Below are 21,689 nucleotides of genomic sequence, written 5' to 3'. Positions count from 1 at the left end.
CTTGTCTGCAAAAATGGTCAATGTGGTAGTTACAAACACTTTGAGAAAAGTTTTAATCATATTATCGTGTTATCATTTTTGTACAATTTTTTATGTTTCGCATCAAATTATTAGAAAATTGTCATTAATGTTTAACATATATGATAAAAATGCGATACTTTTTGAAACTTTTAATTGGTAACATTTTACTGTAATAGATTCAGCATAATGTACACAACTTAAATTATTTTCAATTTTTTTAAATTATACATTTCATTTTTTATTAATAGTTATTTCAAATCAACTTTGTGTATCTCAATTAAAGTGAAAACTTAAATTCTAGGAAAATGTACAGTTTATTTGATTACTTGTCAAAGTGTATTTTGCATTGCAAAATTTGATGTAAATAACAAGAAGTCAAATACACGCAAAGGAAAAAATACTACATAATAGATATAAAGTTACGAACTGTACGTTTAAACAAAACAATAAGTTTTTGTTTGTTATATATCTAGATACTACTACAAACATGTATTATTAAATAATGAAAAATGAAAACCTCGTAATTGACATTAATCTCTATCAATAATATACGGAACATTGATGTAAGATAATAAGGGAAGACAATAAAGTGTTAAATTATTACGTTGTATGATTGTACATCATTAATAGTTATTGAGGTCGTCGTATCGCAAAACAATATTGATTTTAGAATTCTTCTTCTTAATTAATATTAGTAGTGAACTCAAACTTATCTCTTTTAATTTTCCTCGCATCAGGTTGTATACCAAAATAAAATATTAATAAAGTTTATAAAATCAAAGTATGTAACTACTGATCATCCGATTTTGAATACTATCATTGAGGTAATGCTTGATACACCTCGATTATATTTAATCAATAGGATAATATATTAGATACATATCATTTGATTTGATTCCTTCTAATGTACAAAATCTCCATTTTTCCAGCTTTGTACATGCAAACAATTATTATATCTTTTCGTGGAACAATACTTAAGAAGGTTTCGCAATTTTTTAATTGAATCTGCATCTTGTGTAAAGATACTGTCAGTCTCTTGTTTCAAAGATATTGGCAGTTTCTTTATGCCCTGAATTAAATTACATGCAGAAATGGTTCTCGTCATATGTATATAAATACATCAATTACCACCGTGTTTACTGGAATACCTCAGAGCTTTCTCTCTCGCTCTCTCTCTCTCTTTCTCTCTTCCTTTCTCTCTCTCTCTCTCTCTCCCTTTCTTTCTTCCTATTTTATTCACAAATGCTAGGCCATATTTTGTCTAATCTGCATCTATATAAATCTCTAGCGGATAAAAGTATACATGTAACTTAATCTGTGAGACTTATTGTTGCTAAAGTAAAAGCAAAAACCAATAACAGTAATTAATGTTTAATTTTGAAATTTGTCACTTTACATAGTAATAAACAAACGTCATAGATCATATTATAATACACAAGTTTTTCGTAGTAGTTAAAAAATCAGACTTTCTAGGCCTGAAGCCTACGAAACGGAGTACATTATACATTGTATTTCTTGTTGGACTTCAATCTAATCACAGTTTATTCTGATGAATGAGTTAACGTAAGTTTATCAGCCACGATTTTCTTTGTGACGAGATTATTAAAAAAAGAACGGAGTTCTAATATACCATTTCTTTTTTCTTCAAACACTTCAATCACAATTTTATCCCAGCATATGCTACCCTTACCCTGGACCATTGGAACCATATTAACTCGAAATCACCGTACATTTTACGTCTTTTAATCACACAGCACAAACTTTCACTGTCGCTAACGTTCCTTATGTGAAGCTTAAAAGTGTTCTCGTCTTGTGCAATTCACAAAATAAACATTTTAAACAACTATAAGGTATATTATTGTTAGACAGAGCAAGCGATCATTACGATCCAAGGTATTGGTGCGTCTATTTCTCACTTTGTATTGTACAGGTATACATTATACCAACAGTATTTTTTTGTTATTGTTTCTTACATTAAATTCCATACATTTAGTAAAGACAATGTATAGACAGGAATCAACTTTCAAATTTTTTTACATATAATCCGTAGCGATAATTAAAATGAATATTCAAAGCATACACATAATTAGCTATACATAATTTATAGGGTAACGCATAAAGTAAGATAAATCACTTTAACATTCTTCACGTTTTCTAAAAACTCCATTATCGAGAAATGTTAATGCTTATTTAATTTTTTTTAATATATATATACGTGTGTGTATCTTTCGTATTTATATATTAATCTTTTTATCAGTAAATTCACGCTAATGTACATTATATATGTACATATATTTTATATATATAAAAACTCAGTAAATTAATTGACAAATTGCTATACCGTTTATTAAGTATTTCTCCTTTAATTATCTTCACACGATATTAAAGTAGTCAAAAGTACTTATAGAATTAAAAAAAAAAAACAAAGGCGATCGTACTTGAAATACAAAAAAATATTCTGTATAGGATGTATCGTTTACACAACAGTTTACCTTTCGTATAAATGAACTTTGTTATTTATTGATATATTTAAAGATTGCTGTCAATATACTATCGCACATTTACTGAAGTATTACATCATATGATATATTAAAAGGAAATAATAAATTTTGCTAATAAAAACAATATCATTTTTTTTAAAAAGACTATTAAACTTGGTATATTTTATATTTCTCATTACGTATGATTTAAAAAAAGAAAAGAAGAAAACAATAAACAAAAAAAGAAAATCAATGTGACAAAACTAAAAAATAAAATAAAACAATATTAGGAGTTGTATTAAACTTCGTAACTTGAAAAATGAGTGAATTTACTAATGAAAAGATAATTATGTGTGTATGTTAAATATATCGTATTTGTTTCTCGATGTAATCAATCGCGTTACATCTCTCAAAATTCCAAAAGTATTATCGAGATACAATTAATATAAGTTGTGCTACAAATTGAGGCTAAAGCAGAGTGTTTACAGCACCACGGTTTAAACTGAAACAGTCAATATCTTAATGCATTTACAGTTTGACAATAAATTTTTCTGTATTATCCAACATCATGACTAATTGTTTCAGATATAAAAAGAAATTAAAAGGCAGTATTATAAATGTAAAGTATAATTATACATGTTGTTGATTATTTTATAGTTCAGGAGATTGGTTTTCCTTTTAATATCCATTTACTTCGATTTCTGCACGCATATCAGTAACAAATATATCATATGCGTTTCTTTTGTTATAATGTATAGGTACATGTAATTATATAACACCTAAAGCCAAGCTCCTGTAATATACACAACATTTTGAGGCACTTAAACGTGTGCTCAAAGACCATATTTCTGACAACTCTTATATTACTTGCCAAAGCATAATTCTAAATTGTATGTTATCTTATGTAACAGTAATATTAAAAAGAAAAAGTCAGTGCCGTAAATAGGTGCCTAAACATGTCGTAACAATTGTCTCTCTTATTCCATTTAAGATGAACACAAAATTAAAATTTATTTATAATATCATTTCCAGAATATCAATAACAACCGATACTTTATCATTAATTCCGAATCACTTGGAATATACAAAATTTTTAAAGCTTCTAGTGGAGACTAGAATGTATTTGAGGCAATATGGAATGCTATATTTTTGAAGTATACTAACATTCTAATTTAAATTTCCTCTGTTACAGTAGTTTCTTCTTGTACATAACACCACATCTTAGAAACTATCGTAGATAATTTTATGAATAAATATACCCAATTTACATCTTTTGTCTTATAATATAATGATTACAGTACTTTCTAATTTTCTTGATAAATACAACAGACTGAATGTCTTTATTGCTAAATAAATTTTATTGATAAAAATATTAATTATAAGCATGCACAAAATATGTAATGAAGAAAATATAACAAACCAATATATAGAAACTTTTGGTTTATACGTGTAAAACAATACATTTAAAAACAAAAGTTTAATTATACAAGTATCTTTACTTTGAATAATTACTGTTATTTATAAGAACAATTATAAAATATAGTTTGATCTTCGTTTCTAGAGGTAAACACAATGATAAGATACTTTTACTGGTATGTTCTTACAATAGATTTAATGACTATAGTAAATTTGAATAGTTTTTCTTTTGATAAGATGACCTAATAAGTTATTTATTGTAGGCAATAATAGCGAGACCATGAATAATCAATATCTCACATATATAGCACTTTTCTTCTTTTCTTTTAGTTTAAATTCTTATCTTTTTGAGTTTTTATAGAAATTAAAACTCAGGTGATACAGTATATATTTCATTTGTACATTAATTGTCATCAATATTCTGGAAAATATGGAAATCTTGCCTATATATATGTATATATAAAAATAATTTAAATGAAATATTGAAAATTATAAGAAAACAAAAATTAATATTTCTTTTTCCAAAATAAACATCCTTATGATTTATCTGCTTTAAAAATTACATTCCTTTTTTTAATTATTTTGTTTCTTTTTCTAAATCAGAATTCTGTCTGAGAATAAGTTTCGTTGCACTCTGAACATTCATAAAGCTGTATGCACATAGCAAGGTTTGGCACAAAGATAAACATTTCCCAGTTACGGCCCTGTGCTATTAAAGGGGAGAGGAGAAAGGAATTAAAAGATTAATACCTTAGTTTAACATTTTTACAAGCTAACAAATATGTACCTCCAAAATCACAGAACCAAAGCAATAACTCTTCTACACAATGTATTATCCTGCCAGCAAACGTATTATTATTTTTTTATTTTTTAAATATGCAGCGAATTAGAGAGAGTTTCTTCAAATAATTTTTTTTTCGTTATGATTCATAGTTAATTGATACCACATTCATTGTAGGCGAAGTCACTGTACAATGTAAAAAGTTTTCTTCATACCCACTATATTATATCCAGAGTAGGATAAAAGCAGTGTGGTACATAATCCATATAATCCAGATGAAGAATAACAGCTAAATATTGAAATTCGCTGCGGTAGTATCTGCAAAGGTACTCATTTCACTACATCTTCAATTTCATGTACATTATTTGAAAACCTTGCTTACTTTTGCAAAAACAATAGAAACAACTAATGAACGTGTATAAAAAAATTTGTTTACTTACATATGGATTTACACATTTCCATCCCTTTCATCTGTCTTATGTTTTGTACAAGGTAGTTCGCGACAGTGTTGTGCTACTTGGGCATAACTCGGTCTTGTAAGATCCTAGAATGAGACATGTTTGTTACTTATTGAGTTTTATATTAAATAATATTTACTTGTTTCAAAATAGTATTCTTCACTGTGTTAAGAAAAATCTATGAAAGTAATTTTATTTGAAAACAAATCCTGAAAAGTGATCTCGCTCATAAATGATTAAGTAGCTACTTAAAAAACAAACTCAACCAAAGATACGTGTTTAATATGATAAATACGATTAATAAAACTATCTGAAATATTATTAATATAACATTAACTACATAGAAACGTTATAACTATAAAAGAATTGTTTGATAAGTATTATAAAAATAAAATTATTCTGTATAAAATTTATGATAACTGAAACGATACTGGTATCTCTTATTTTATTTTTATTCCATCAATAATATTTGTTAATCCTGTAACATTCAATTGTTATGCACTATTAAAGACAAATATGATAATACACTTCTCTTACTATATTAATATTATACAAGCATACATTGTTAAGCTGCTAATATAATAGAAGAAAATATAGAAAATTGCATAAGAAGTGAGAATATACTTACTACAGGGAAGGTAGACGTCACTCCCGTTTGTGACTGGGAATTTTGTGAGGCAGTAGGGACATTACATTCACACCTAGATACTTGTTCAGAATCTTCCATTGTGTGTGCATTTGAAACAGCCTCGTCCACTCCGTTCACCATGTTCGAATCGTCAGTCTTAACAGATCTGTCAGCGGTGCATTTCAATAATAAAGGACTAAACCTGAACGTGCATAAGTATAATATAACATATATTCAATATACATTAAATAATTACGATTGTGCACCTTAAAATATCATGCACAAAATAATAAGACAGCCACTATTATGTACATTTTTCATTCAAGGAGAAAAAAAGACAAAAAATAAAAAAAGAAATACTACATAGTTAAGGGAGTGGGTCTTGCAAGATTGCAACACTTATTTAACAAACCAGTATACATATCATTTATTTACTTTCACTGACAATGAATCTATAGTCATCCATTAATAATGAACCATGCTTTTTATTATATTCATGTGCCGAATATTACAGCTTAACTTTATATTAAAAATTAAGAATTTAATTGAAATGCCTTTAAGAATAACTTGAAAATGAACAATTAATATTTCTAATATAATATAGTATAATATAATAATATAATATAATATAACATAACATTATAATAATGAATAATAGTAGTAATAGTAGTAATAGTGGTAGTAGTAGTGACAGTAATAGTAGCAGTAATAGTAATGGTAGTAGTAGCAGTAATAGTAATAATAATAGTAGTGAATAATGATGAGAATGATGATATTCAGTGTGATAATGTTAATGATAATGATAATTTCATAACAGGAGATGTTAAAAACACTGTAAAGATGAAAATATTCTTGGTAATAATGATAAATACCAACATCAATAATATTAGTAATAGTAGAATCACTAATAGTAACCATAATAACAGTAATAGTAGTAATAACAAGCAATATGGAAGATAGTATGTATTACAGGAGATAGAAATTACCAACAACAATCATTGGTAACAGTGATAATAACTGTTGTACTAACACAAAAGTAGTTATGAAAATGAATTGGAGAAAAAAAAAAAGAGAAACCCCTTGAAGGAAATGATATAATAAGTAATAATAATTGACAGTGATACACACAAGAATAACAATCACTGTAAAAAAATGTTACTGATGTTTATAATTATACCTTTAATCCTCATAGTTACAGTGCAAAAGATGGTAACAATAGTAGTTGTATTAGCAGTTTTTAATAGCAACATTAGCAATAATATTAGTAGTAAGAATTATGATGTTCATAGTGATGACAATGCTAACCATTGATATGATATATGTATAGGTAACGACAACGGTAATGAAAATGGCAATGTAGTCGAAAATGATATGACGAAAGTGATAAAATAATAATAGTAATAAAATAATAATAAACTCATATATTAAAGAACCCTGAATAATATAATAGTTCATATGTATTGTTCATTTGCCGCAGTAGTATAGGCAAGAAAAATATAAATTGTGCTACCACAGAGTACTGCATACATTCTTGCATACATACGCATTGAAACATTTTGTCGTATTATGTAATTACTATAAGAAGAATGGTATAACTTCTGACTACCTAGTATCAAATGATTACCTCGATTTTGAGCATTTTTTTACGCTTTAAAATTAAATGTTTGCTCTTTCATCAAGTGGAGCACCAGCTCTTATTCAAAAAATCTGTTCTCTTCAGTGAAAGAACCATACTAGCGAGGCATTCCAAACAACATTAAACAACTTGTCATTCAATGGAGATGGGGGAGAGAGGAGAGATGTAGCAATGAATAGAAATAAATGGCAAATTGGAACAACTGAGCACGCCTACAAAAATTAACCACCATAGATAATAAAGTAATGATAAATTCAAAAATAAAAAAAAAAGGAAAAAAAAAAGATACACCTACATCTTACTGCTCTATATGAGTATAAGATAATTAAGAAAGGGAAAGTCTAATGATTATACCACAGCAAACAAATTTTTAAATATAATTTCAATACTTTTACATATTAATATATTATATATTGTATCTGATATAAATTTATTTAAACAAAAGATTAAAAGTGAAAAACTATTAGAGTATCAACAAATTTTGTGGAACATTACTGAAGACAAAACTGAATAATTACAAAGTATGTTTGGTATCTTTTATTAAATACGCTTATTAAATTATTGACAAATTAAAAAATAATACATGAACATTTTGCTCACATAGTATAAAACTTTCCGAAAGTAAAACATATATTTCAATATTCACGTATTTTTACTCACTTTAGCACAGTAAATATTAATTTACTATGTTTATACATTCTATTTATGAATTAGTAAATAAGCAGAAACTTGAACATTATTATAGTACCATACTAAGAGAACATAATATACACTGAAACAAACTACCATGAACAACTACTTTCCCTTTCCTTCTTATATAGATGATATGAAAATATAGATGGACTATATAACTTTCACTAATACACATCCACCATACAGAGCATAGCACGCATATAATGCAGCCAACACTATCAAACACAGCTTAGCAATCATTTCAGGCTCTATATTGACTGCCTGCACATAAGTCATTCTGATGTATATGTGTGTATGTGCGTGCGTGTCTATATGTATGTATATATTTGTGTAGGTTATATGTCTATGCATATATACATTATATATGCAATGTATCATATAAAAGCGATTTAAAGAAGTTTAACAATAATTTATAATAAGCAATACTTTAGAAATGTAATTAAACAACTACTTCGCTTTTACAACGAGAACAGAATTATATATTCGTTCTATTACACACATGCACATACACAGATTATGTATGTACATATACCTGACATAATACGTATATATATATATATATATATATATATATATGCACGTACGTAAGTTGGATATTCTTGGTATATATATATATATATATGTCGCGCGCGCTCGAGCGCGTATCTACTTCTGTATGTGTACGTATATATGTATGTATGTATGTATGTATAAGAAGAAAGCACACTCACTTATCAGGAGATGACGGGGGAGTGAGAGTGATGGTGCTGAGAGCGATGTCTGTGGAGTCATTGTTGCTAGCAGAAGCATTAGAGCTGGCGTTTGTAGATGTAACGGGAGTAGTTGATGCACTGCCAGAACCTGTTGCAGCTTCTAGCGAAACACCAGCATGACCACCAGCACTTGACCCTGGACTTGCAGACCTACTGCTGTTACTTGTCGGTTGTTGATGGTATTGTTGTTGTTGTTGCTGTGCTCCTGTCGGTTCTTTCTCTTTGACACTTTTCAATTTTGCGGTACCTTTAACTACATCTGAAAGCCTATTCTGCGATTGCGTACAATCAGTAATAATAGTTTCTACTGAAGCATTATGGGATTTTGCAAGATCAGCATCTAGGCCAGGAAGAGGAGGGAAAGCAGAAGCTTCCAAATCGAACTGTACCCCTCGGTTACATTGCGTGTTATTATTACTGGCCGGGGTAGACTCTCTGATCGACGGTAAGGGGCTACTGTTTGCCTTCGATAATGACTCTTGGTCTTTGGTCCTACGATGCATACGATGACGCGTAAATTGTACCCCAGAGTCCAGCGTTTGAGCGTCATTCTCTTGGGATGCCTTCGAATGGCTGCTATTATATTGGGTCTCCCCTGTCGCTACGGTTGTGTGTGAGGAATGGAACTTTGTGCCGGTCTGATAGGAAGAAGAAGTTGGCTTCACCGTAGGCAAGCTCGAAGTAAAAGTTGGAACTGTCGCTCCTAAGGATATCGGCGCCCCGCTTATAGGCGGATGCGAAGTCCGTCCCATTGGCACCATATTGCCTCCACCGTCCATTAAGCCTGGTCTTTCAGACCCATTTCTTTGTTTATTTCTGTTTCACATAATATACATACATATATATATATATATATATTTATGTGTGTGTATGTGTGTGTATGTGTGCATTATTATGCATGTAAGTAGACAAGTTGTAACTGAAATAGGTGGACAAACTTTACCGTCGTATTCTGTTTTTTTTTTTACAATACAAAAAGGTTAAATAAACAAAGAGACAAAAACTTCTTTTTCTAAATGTACAGATTTTTTAATGACAATAGAACTTAATATGAAATGCTATTATGTACAATTTTAGGTAGCGTTATCATTATTCAATCGTTAAAATTAATAATAATAATACTATAATGATTTTGGAAATTGGTAATATCTTTAAGTTTTGATTTGTAATGTATATTCATATTAGAACTTAATTCACAAAAATTGTATTGATAATGTGAAACACTTGCAAATTGCACCATTGCTGCATGTAGTCAAATTCAATGTCCACAAAATACTAATATTAAGCAGTTATCGCTACAGAAGAAAATCATTTATAGCAGTTTGTTTAAGTCCTATGCATTCTTTCTATGTCAATATCTCTCAAAAAGAAGCATTTCCGATCGACGTTTATATTGCTCATTTAATGCAATAATACCACAACTTCAAACTTTCCGCTTTTGCGTTATTGGTGCAGAACGAATAGTTTTTGACAGGTCATGGCACTGAGGAAAGAGTATCGGTATTATATATAATACTTTTATTTCAGTTCAATATCTCTTATATCAATTTAACAGTTGAATATGATACTTTTACAAGATTATAATTTGTGACATTCAAATTGTTTTTCAGAAAATCATTACTGTAGAATTATGTCGTTATTGCAGCGATATAACCCTTCTTTGTCTCTATAAAAAGTAGAATGCGATACCGATGTTTGGCCACCTACTTCAGTTAAATGCTGTACAAAATAACTTTTAGGAAAATTACAATATAAGATCTTTAAACTTTTTATCTAAAGAAACTTGTTTATATTATTCAAAATTTAATTTATTTAGAAATACTGTAGATTCATTTAATACTCCGAATATATATTTTATTCTATATCAAAGAAACAATATATCGAATATATCGATGTGAGAGAATATATGTAACTTTTATAATAATAAAATTAGTACATATTTCTAATATTGCGTTAAAAATGATTAATGTTAACTGTATACCTGTGACGGGGATTGAATCTTGGGTTATGTGGTTTAAATGTGCTATGTGGTGTAATACCATTCATGAAAACACCTGACATATCGAAATAAGCGGGACTTGCAGGTCCCCAAGACATCATTCCAGGAGGATAAAATGGTTGATGCTATAAAAATTATACAAAGTTGCTCAAAGTTTGAAATACTTAACAGATTTAAATAGACTTTGAAATCTTGTAACGTATAAATAAATATTTGATCATATACATATCATGTAAATAAAGATATTAGTAATCTAAAAAAGTTAAATAATCAAATTTTGAATGTAGAATAATGCAAATAAAAGTATATTGAAAACTATAAATAAGTTATTTGATATAAATCCTTATCGTAATTAAAAATAGCATAAATCTAATTACATTTGTAAACTATCATAAATTTATCGATTAAATCCTTTATAAAGCACTATCTACTTACATATACATGAACCTGATTGGCATATGGCGGTATGGTAGTTTGTGGCATAGTAGTACCATTCGTATAAAGGAAGCGTTGCTGACCAGCTGTGTAGGTATTTGGATCATAAACAGGTGGTGGTGGTGGTGTTCTGTAACCATTTTTAATACCACTCACACTAGCAACTGCCGGGATTGGTAGCCTATTCATTGGTTTAGCTTTGATTCTCGCCATTATTGGCTTTCCCTAAATTAATAAATAACAGACATAAACATTAAACAGCAAAGAACAAAAGAACTGTATAAATAAATTATATTGCACGAACTATTAATATAAATTAGTAATAACTATAGTTATCAGTTCTTATAAAAATGGAAATATTACAATTTTCTTTTTACAGAAAAAAAATGTTTACTTTCCTCAATATAAATTAGTTTGTGTTAATAATTATACATATATAGTATATGTAATGAATATTTTATTTAAAGTAGTAAAGAAAAAAGCATATATGTTGACACAGGTAATAAGCAAGTATCAAGTAATTAAATGATGTAGTTTAAAGATTTTAGGACTATATGCAGGTTGATAATGAAGTAATTTTATAACTAAAAATTACCTGAAACTCCCGAACTTCTTCGCGTAAAAACCTGTAGGCCTTCTGAGCATCTTCGTCAGATTCAAAAGTTACATACCAAGAGCTATTATGTGCAAATTCACACGAAATAAACCTTGGACATCCTTCACCAGAGAATAAATTCTGTAATAAAAGCCTTATATTGTTGGCATTGGATAAACACTGAAGATCATTGCACTATTATAGTTATAACATTGTAACTTTTATATCTATATCAATGTATCTAATTCTCAAGATCAACTTATAATTAACTATAACAACACACATACTATATTATAATAAAAAAGATACAATAGAAAAAATATATATATGTGCAAATATTAGTATTTTTTTCACCTTCACATCTTCCAATGGAGTGTTATCTGGTATTTCACGAAGTATTACAATGCACCGTTTGTGATTAGGTCTTACTTTCTGCCCTTCTTCGTCAACTTGTACATTAGGAGATTCCCTTAGAACTTCTGTTATAAGTTTTATATCCTTTGTTAACTTCTTCACTTGGTTAAAATTCGCTACTGTCCATATTGGTACATATTGATCATTATCCATTTGTGATAATAAATATGTATCATTAGCTAAGTTTTCTCTAAAAACAAAAGAAAAATCCAGTCAGTAATTGCAAACAGTGAAATGCAAGATGTTACAAAAATATTGCATAATAAATAAAAGTATCTATATGTATCAAATGACATATTAATCATTAAATATTAATTTAATATTATTCCTTACGTTCGTTAATAAAAAAATTGTAAGTATAATTAATTTTAAAAATGAACCTCTAATTTTTTATACATATGCAATAAATAAATTAAAACCAAAACACTATATATTAAAGGTTACATAACAAATACTACATTATATTAAGCTTCTGTAATTAAATTTTCTCTTTCTTCAATTAGGACAAAAAATATTTAATTATTAAGTTTACTCATATTATTGTAACAAGCTATATCATTCTATGGAACATGTATACATACTGCAGATGTAGAATTAACCTCACAATTAATTAAATGTTTTAGATGGTACATTTTAACTAAGCAAGGCTATATAAACAAGTTGCTTAATAACAATAAAAAAGTAAAACATAATAATACACAACAACAGAAAAAGTTGGTATATGTTAATGCATAAATATCTAACTTTGAAATTACCATGTTATAAAATTAATTATAGAAACCTTATCAAAACTTTAAAAACAATGTTATATTGGCATTATATGAAAAAAATACAACATTGAAATAAAAGAACAAATGAGATAAATTGCAAAAAATAATTTTAGATGTAGAATGACTTTATAACCATAAGTTTATAACCATTAAGGAAAGAATAATCAATACTATAATGTGTGATAGTTATTTATTAGATCAATAGCTTACCTGGAGAAATAGTACTCAAGTTGTGAAGAGAGCATTTGTTTAAGTTGTTCCAGAGGTATACCAGGGGCAGATAAATCACCCATTAGAGCAGGTTGATTTGGCACATCACCTAAAGGAGCAACATCCACTGGCCCATAACCCGTGGCACCTCCTATACCCATAGTATGTTGCGGCGAAGGTTCTAGAGTACCAACACCCGCTTCCAATAGCAATTCATTTCCGCTTGGAACACCGTTCATGACGTTATATTCCAAATTGGATGCAGTGCTTCCAATTGCACCCCCAACAGAACCCAGAGGTTCAGGGGTGGCTGGATAAACCGCCCCTGGTGGGAGCTTCCCAATGTCCCCATTCATGTACACGTACCCTACAAAGAACACAAAACGTAATCAGTAATATATATCAAGATGTCGTGTTACAAAGACTACCAATGCCCATATAATAATACTTACATGTTGTTACATGTAATATATAATTTTACTATCAGTTATTAATTTCACACAATTCTAATTAAGTCATTAAATATTTTATCATAAAGAAACAAAATAATTAAATAAATATATGTATTTTTAGTACAACAAAATTACAAATTTATAAAGAACTAACAAACTAAGAACCTTGAGAAATGATCTCTTGTTCTTTTATACTAAAAAATTAAATAATGTAGTAGCTGTTTGTATTGTTAAATATACATAAACTTCAATTTATTTTTCTAGTCACATAAAATAATTTCAATCATCCATCATTTTCTAAGTGTATAATGTTCAAATATAGTTCTTTTCTTCAATAGTTTTTAAGAACTATACAACAAAGTGCAAGACAGAACAATGTTAAGTGTTAAACATGTTTGTTAAAGAATATAGATCTCCAGAAATGTGATTAAAAGTATGTAATATGCATAATATACTAGTCTGATGTAATACATTTGCAGCACCTATATATATATATATATATATATATATATATATATATATATATATATACTTATGCACATACATCTATGAAACACATCCATACACGACTCATAAAGAAGTGTATGTGTGTCGCACGTATGATGCGCGCGCGCGCGTTCTTATGTTCAATAGCACCATAGTACGTGCGCATAATGTGTATGTGTGTGCGTATGTATGCACGCGCGCGCGCGCGCGGGCGTGTATGTGCATGCCCAAAATGCATATATGTCGCAGTATTCAAATTGTGTGAAATTTATTTACACGAAGTCTCTCAATAGACCGTAAAAGAACGATAAATGTAAAAATAGAAGGACAGAGAGAGATTCCAGATTTTTTAGACGTTCACATGAAACGGCTGTTCTCGATTAATTGCCATTCGATTCTACGTGGAAAAGGCGAGACAATGAAAAGGAACGTTTATACGTTGGCAGAAAAAAAACCGAAATGTTTCACTGATTCTGCTGAATGTTAAAATTGAATTGTTGATTGTACAAACCGTGCCACATGCTAAGATTTGCTCTTGTTCAGTATCAATGTGCAATCGTCAAGCATTCACACTTAAACGTCACATTGTATCCTTCTGATATAGTTCTTTAGGAAAGGTTACGGCATGAAAAGTAAAAATTTTGAAAAGGCAAGATATGCAATATGTTGGATGCGATTAGCCAAATATAGAGCGAGACGTTGGCCGGGCCAACACGTTCACGCACGCAGATATGGTGACAACCACTTGGACAGTACACTTATGCGTATCGTATATCGTTACCGAAATCACCATTCATCCCGAAACAATCCCGGATTCCATGTGCCTTTATCAATAGGTGTTTCTCGGCAGCTTCGTTTACTGGCTCGTTCTTCGGGTGTAAGTACCGTGAGCGCACACGGTTGTGCGCAAAAAACGCAACCTTATTCTTCGTTCTCAAGCTATGAATAGTTAGCCATAAGCATCTGCCCTCAATCCTCTACATCATTTGGATCAATGTGAGTCGCGCCGTTTTACAATTTTATAAAATTCTTACCGAGAAGATGAATCAACTCAACACAATTTCTCAAGGAAACTACAAAATGGCCGACACAGAAAGGCACATGCCGTAGCTTGGTGCATTGTGGGTCGTAAGTATGTAGCCCGACTATAGTGATATCTAGTGGTTAGATTGCTACGACTCGTGCCCGGTAAATTTGAATCTTTACAAATAATTTCCGTCTGTCACGTTCACTTAATCGAAATTCAACATTAGTACATTAATATGTTATCACACGTATGTATATATTTATATTGAAAACTGTTCTTTATTAAACGATTTCGCTAATTTTATTTTCTCTTATCAATTATTAATTAAATATAAAGATATCGAACTTAACCTAAACTTCATATAAAATTATTGCACTTGTTGTGTAACATGTTCATATAATAGAAAAAAGCGTATAAGCAAGTAAAGATGCCCTCACACATATATATATAAGTAGAAATACAAAATCTTTAAATAAGTTCTTTAACGTTTATATAACTTATGTATGTCAATCATTACTTACTTTGATCATTAATTTTATTTAAATATAAAAGCATATACAACAAATGGTACTGATGAAAATGATAAATTTAGGTATCAGTCTATGTAATTGCTATATATGTGCATATCAATAAAGAAAACATACATTACATTTTAATATGGAAACAATACTAATTAAATGTGATTAAGATTATAAATAAAATTAATCAAGAATATAAATACAATTTTATCTAAGCTATAACTAAATACTTAAATAGCAATTTTTTCCTCTTACCATAAATTATCTAATTGCATGTAAACTTTTTATTAATTTAATATAGTTTGATAATTTTAAGTTTTTCCATCAATTCTTACATTCTTCAATGTACTATTTCATTACTCTAACATATTTAATTAATTGTTAAAAGCATAGGGGGAAGGAGAAGAAAGTCAAAATAGTGGTGAATTACCATTTATTTAGAACAGCCACATTTTTATTGAAAACAATTGATTTCATTTGTCAATACTGTTTTTAAAAAAGGAAAAAATTGGCAATTCTCCCTCAAAGTAAATCCATTACAATAAAAGATGATCCTTTCAATAAATAATACAATCAATGTGGAATTAAAGGCACAAAACTTGGACATGACAATGTAAAAACCAGGCCTGTTACCCTACTGTATAAACAAAACAAAGCATTCAGCATTACACACAATAAAGCCAATATTGGGCCTAAAATAATTCTTTTTCTTTGATAACCCCTCTCTTTCTCTCTCTGAACACGTCTATAGCGCCGAGATACATACTACCTAATCCAGAAAAGAAGAGCCATCCGTTACTATTTGTATCTATCCTTTGTATATTTTTCACAAATCACTAATTAGTTATCGCTACTACTTTAAAACGTGATGAGTTTAGTGGATTACCTAACATAAGGCTGTAAAATATTGCTTCCTACAATCTTACAAATGTTCTCATTAGAATATTGTGCCTATATCGTTACTGTTATATATTTTTTATTGAAATATATATGTGTATATAATAGGATATCTCACGATGTATCAACAAGTATTGATGACTGATACAGATAATTTAAGATGATAAGGTGTTGATGAAGGTGGAGTGTTCTTAGATAGTGGCATGGGTGTTTGCTGGTTAAAAACCATGGACTTTGAGTTGGTCAGGTTTGGCCAGACCTGACTTTGTTAGCCACTGGCATATATTCTCTCGCTGGTCCCCCTGCAGCTGCAACACCTCCCCGTACTCCGGGTGTTCGATTACTGTCCCATTGCAGGCAAACTCCTATAAACAAACATTTTCATTTTGCCCCATTCTCATTTTATATCGTACACATTTTGCGACTTTTATAATACAGTAAAAAACATTTAAATAAACATTGAAAAAGTATTAATAAAGGAATTTTTATAAACTTGTTTAAGTGCGAGATGCGCGCGCAGATTTCTCTTACGCGCGCGCGCATATACATACATGCAGAGTGAGAGAGAGAGAGTGGGAGAGAGAGAGAGAGAGAGAGAATAATGAAAATTATTTCCATATAATGAAAATTATATGTGTATATGAATCAAAGAAAATGAAATTAAATTCAAATTTCGTTCACTTTCTTCGATAAAAAAGTAATATTCAGTTTTATCAGTCGAATATTTTTACGAATTCGTTATGCGTAAAAATATGTTACTGAAATATAGCTCTAATGTGGAAAATATTTTTCTGTATAAATAGTTAGTAAAAATGTGATAATATGAAATAATTTATCGCGCTAAGAAAATTTTTCTAGAAAATCTAATACATATGTATATATACGTGTGTGTATGTGTGTGTGTGTGTGTATAGATGTTTGTAAAGTTGGGTGCAATTACAATCTTACAGTGGACAGTTGTCTGCATCAGCTCTATTTTTAGTACACTATTTGATACTGACAAAATACAATTGTTAAAAGTTGCGAAGTAGATATATGTTTTCGTTACCTTTTTACATGCTCTCACGATTTTCTTCAAGTCATATTCAGATGAAAGTCCTTGCACAGTTGTTAAGGTCTTACGACCATTCCGTTGTTGGATCCTTATATGCACGAGACCGTCTTGGACATCATCATCTGAACCCTTGATTGCATCTGCAAAGGGGTCTGAAAGAAAGGCCAAACGATCGAAATTATGTTAAAATTCATTTAATTTTATGTTCGATTAATAAATTACTTTTTGAAAGTAATGATTATAGTAAACAAAAGAAAGAAACGATGTAAAATGTTAATTGCGTACTATGATGCAAGCAAAAGACGCCATCGCCATTTTGATAAAACTATCTTCTAGAATATGATCGGTCTTTACAAAATAGAAAATATTATATTTACCGAATGTGTTGAGATTCTGGATGGACATACGACAAACAAAATATATCCCCGGGAGATATAGAATTGCAAAGTGCAAGTGCAGCTGAGAAAAATCACGGATGATGTAGGATAACAGAAGCACCAAGCAAGAATACTGCTAAATCCAAAAAACCTTGTGCAGAGGCTGAAGTCAACCGGAAGTAAAAGTTGCATTTGTCATGAACAGTGGGTGGGGTTGCGCATGCGCGCTTTACAGCGATAAGCGTCGTTTACATGAAGAAAATGCCGCATTATCTGATTGGTAATGACCAGCGATCGTACTTGAACTATTACTCACTTAATTTTACGCTACAGGTTTAATTATTCTGGTTTTATATATTCTTAAAATAAAGTACAAAATAATTATAGATTTTTATAATATATATGCCCTACGCATATATGTAATATACAAATGAAATAAAAACAACGTTTATTTTAATTATGAATAACAATTTTTTAATTGAATGTAGCAAATATTTGTTATACAAATATAGATATATTTTCGTTTTATAATAAGCACGTGATTTTATTTTCCACCTACTTATAAAAAGAAAAAGAATGTAGTCGGTACACTTTATACATATTATAGCGCACTGTAGCGGTATATTGTACAACCTCACCGTACTTAAATTTTTAATCATTGTTAGTTCTCTTCTATCATATGGATCGACATATTCGATGAAATGATCAATTTCTCAGACTTTGTGATGTTCTGTTCAATTCGGTTGCATGTAAATAATACGATTACTATCTTTTTGATATGATAGAATTTCAAATAGATAGGAACTAATTGACATATATATGTATCGGAATTAATCAGTACTGTTATCCGTTTACTATCCATGAAAAAACGGAACAAACTTCCGTCAGGTGTTTGATGACATAAATGCAGTATGGTGGATCTTTAATTTACAACATAGATATTGGACTCGATTTGATTTGAGTTTGAGTAATACGAAATATGGCCAGTCCACGTACACGAAGAATTTTAAGTGAACTGAAACCCAAGGATGAGAATAATGTAATACACTCGTGTTCTCCTCTTAACAGCATTCCATATGTTAATTCTGTTTTATTTTCCAGAGATGTTTCGAATGTGGAACGCATAATCCACAGTGGGTTTCTGTCACGTATGGTATATGGATCTGTCTTGAATGTTCGGGCAAGCATAGAGGATTAGGTGTCCATTTATCATTTGTACGGTCTATCTCTATGGACAAATGGAAAGATTTAGAATTAGAAAAAATGAGAGTCGGCGGTAACAAAAATGCTCGTGAATTCTTTGAATCTCAACCTGATTGGGATGAGAGTATGTCAATAACTCAAAAGTATAATACTAAAGCAGCAGCATTATATAGAGACAAGGTAGAATATATCTTAATGCTTTTGGTCACACTCTTCTACTTTTCCTGTTATAATACATATTTTTGTTGATTATGTTATTGTCAAAACTATAATGAAACTAATTAAAGATTTAAATTTTATGCCTTTTATATAGCTTTCTTAGTTGGTCTAGAAGTTATCTAAGTACATAGAATAATATTTCTAATGTGTATAATTAATATTATATTTTTGAAAACAAGAAATTATATTTTATGTAAATAAATAGATTGCAACATTAGCTCGTGGAGAAAGTTGGAGTCCGACTAAATCCTCTGCAAAGGATTTTCAAACTTTAACATACTCAGAAAATCAACAAGATTATTCTTCATATCAAAATGATGCATCCAATTGTTACCAAAATTTTAATTCAAATAGTTGTAAGTCTCAAACAGAAGCTTTCTTTGCAAGAAAACAAAATGAAAATGCTAATAGACCAGAGTAAGTATTAATTTAGTATATGTACAGTTAAAAATTACAATGGTGTGAATGAAAAAAATTAATTAAACTAGATTATGATTTTACATTATTCCGAATTACTAAATGAAAGATATTAAGGATTTATATCAAAATATTAAAATGGCAATAAAATATGTTAAATAATATACTAGCACAGTAATACTCTTTCAGTAATATTCCGCCTAGTCAAGGTGGTAAATATGGAGGATTTGGTTACCAAATGGAAGCACCACCTCGAAGCTCCTCACAAGAATTTTTTGACACTGCAGTGTCTTCTTTAGCTAGTGTAAGATATTTAATTATTCTTTAATATCTATAATTATCCACATAGACAATTTACAATTGATATTCAATTTTGTAGGGTTGGTCATTACTTTCTTCATCAGCATCAAAAATAGCTAGTAAAGCTACAGAGAATGCTATTAGAACTGGAGAATTAGCTATACAAAAGGTATATATACATATATATATAATAATAAATGGTGTAAGTAATAAATGGTGACTATGATAGTTATAAATGCTTTGATCTTAAAATAAGTTGTTAGATTATTATTTAATAGTATAGCATATTAATAATTACTATTAATTTTGTCTTCAATATATGTTTGGCAAAATTTTATTTTTCAGTTTCATTTTTTCTTTTTCGGTTTTATTTTATTTTGTTTTTGTTAGGTACGCGATGGTACTCTTTGGGAAGAAGTTGGAACTCAAGCTAATAATTTAGCTGCTAAGGTAGATTGCTGTGTATTGAAAATATTTTTTTAATTAATAGTGCATATCAATTAGATAGTTTAACACTTGGTTAATATCATATTGTTATAACTTACTTTTAATAATTATACTGTGAATGTTCATATAATTTCATATTTTGTAAGCACAAGTAGAGAAATGAATTCTGAATGAAGGTTGTAATGTATGAATTCAAGGTTGGAGATTTAGGAAGAAGAGGTTGGGGTGACATTGGAGGGACTAATTCAGTCGGACAGAATCAATATAATTCAAAAGAACATTATCAAAGTTCTTCTACCGCGTATCAAAATAGTGATGCAGCTCAGTATCAGTCTACTGAAAAAACATCGTTGGTGAAAACGTCGCAATCCAAGTAAGCTGATTTACTTGTTTCCTGAATGAAACAAGATATCAAAATCTAAATAATAAATAATTATGTTGAATACAATTTTTTGAATTAAAATTGTTTTATAGAACCAATGTATCAGCTACAAATTGTGAATGGGATTGGGGTAACGATATGAAACAAGGTATCGAAATATCGGATCCTAAACCAATTCCAAGAAAATCAAAAGATACAATTAAAGAAGAATCATTAATTAATTTTGGTACCGATAATCATGCATCAAATTGGAATTCGAAATTGGAAGATGATGCATGGGAAATATTAAAAAATTGATTACTATTTATTAATTAGGAAATTTGTATCAAAATTCAAGATCTTTAAATGCTCTTTCCATCTTATGAATTTTTAATTCATACAAAATAGTATAACACTAATTATTAAAATGAAGTTATTTTTATTTTACATCTTGCCTTTTTAATATCAGTATATTTTCTGCTTTAAGAAGCATAAATAAACGTTATGTCATAAAACGATGGTGCTCCAAATTCTGGTTTATAATTCATGCATGTTAAATAATACAATAGAACAATATAATGTACAGTACTCTACATATTATTGTGCTGTTTTTTATTACATTTTAATTATTTTACAATATACG

General features: G+C 29.4%; 3 protein-coding genes across 9 annotated transcripts; 1 reads left to right on the top strand and 2 right to left on the bottom strand.

Moving 5' to 3' along the window:
- Positions 1-1,376: 1,376 nt before the first annotated feature.
- Positions 1,377-15,348, bottom strand: Larp4b (La-related protein 4B). 7 transcript variants are annotated; one of them, XR_013102384.1, is made up of 11 exons: positions 15,008-15,141; positions 13,289-13,655; positions 12,249-12,498; positions 11,895-12,035; positions 11,300-11,524; positions 10,847-10,989; positions 8,824-9,681; positions 5,785-5,986; positions 5,139-5,242; positions 4,705-5,016; positions 1,377-4,626 (listed from the first exon to the last, which is right to left on the bottom strand). XR_013102384.1 is itself a non-coding variant. In XM_076902606.1 (10 exons), exons 2-9 carry the CDS (start codon positions 13,642-13,644, stop codon positions 5,147-5,149), a joined length of 2,271 nt encoding a protein of 756 aa, XP_076758721.1. In that variant the 5' UTR covers positions 13,645-13,655; positions 15,261-15,348; the 3' UTR covers positions 1,377-5,016; positions 5,139-5,146. The 7 variants fall into 7 exon arrangements, 5 of the variants coding, with proteins under 5 accessions (XP_076758721.1, XP_076758713.1, XP_076758697.1 ...); XR_013102385.1 differs by having other exon boundaries at positions 1,377-3,003; XM_076902606.1 differs by lacking the exon at positions 15,008-15,141 and adding an exon at positions 15,261-15,348 and having other exon boundaries at positions 1,377-5,016.
- An 839-nt stretch (positions 15,349-16,187) lies between these two features.
- Eif1 (eukaryotic translation initiation factor eIF1) lies at positions 16,188-18,277 on the bottom strand. The gene is made up of 3 exons (XM_076895302.1): positions 18,100-18,277; positions 17,717-17,874; positions 16,188-17,033 (listed from the first exon to the last, which is right to left on the bottom strand). The coding sequence occupies exons 1-3, from the start codon at positions 18,125-18,127 to the stop codon at positions 16,887-16,889; spliced, it is 333 nt and encodes a 110-aa protein (XP_076751417.1). The 5' UTR covers positions 18,128-18,277; the 3' UTR covers positions 16,188-16,886.
- Positions 18,278-18,996: 719 nt separating this feature from the next.
- On the top strand, positions 18,997-21,620 carry Arfgap1 (ADP-ribosylation factor GTPase-activating protein 1). Its single transcript, XM_076909463.1, has 8 exons — positions 18,997-19,138; positions 19,201-19,482; positions 19,727-19,938; positions 20,128-20,242; positions 20,318-20,407; positions 20,629-20,688; positions 20,883-21,058; positions 21,160-21,620. The coding sequence occupies exons 1-8, from the start codon at positions 19,079-19,081 to the stop codon at positions 21,362-21,364; spliced, it is 1,200 nt and encodes a 399-aa protein (XP_076765578.1). The 5' UTR covers positions 18,997-19,078; the 3' UTR covers positions 21,365-21,620.
- Positions 21,621-21,689: the final 69 nt, after the last annotated feature.

This window comes from Xylocopa sonorina, chromosome 1, assembly GCF_050948175.1.
Source record: "Xylocopa sonorina isolate GNS202 chromosome 1, iyXylSono1_principal, whole genome shotgun sequence".
NCBI classification, from domain to species: Eukaryota; Metazoa; Arthropoda; class Insecta; order Hymenoptera; family Apidae; genus Xylocopa; species Xylocopa sonorina.
This window is presented reverse-complemented; position numbering and strand designations above follow the sequence as displayed.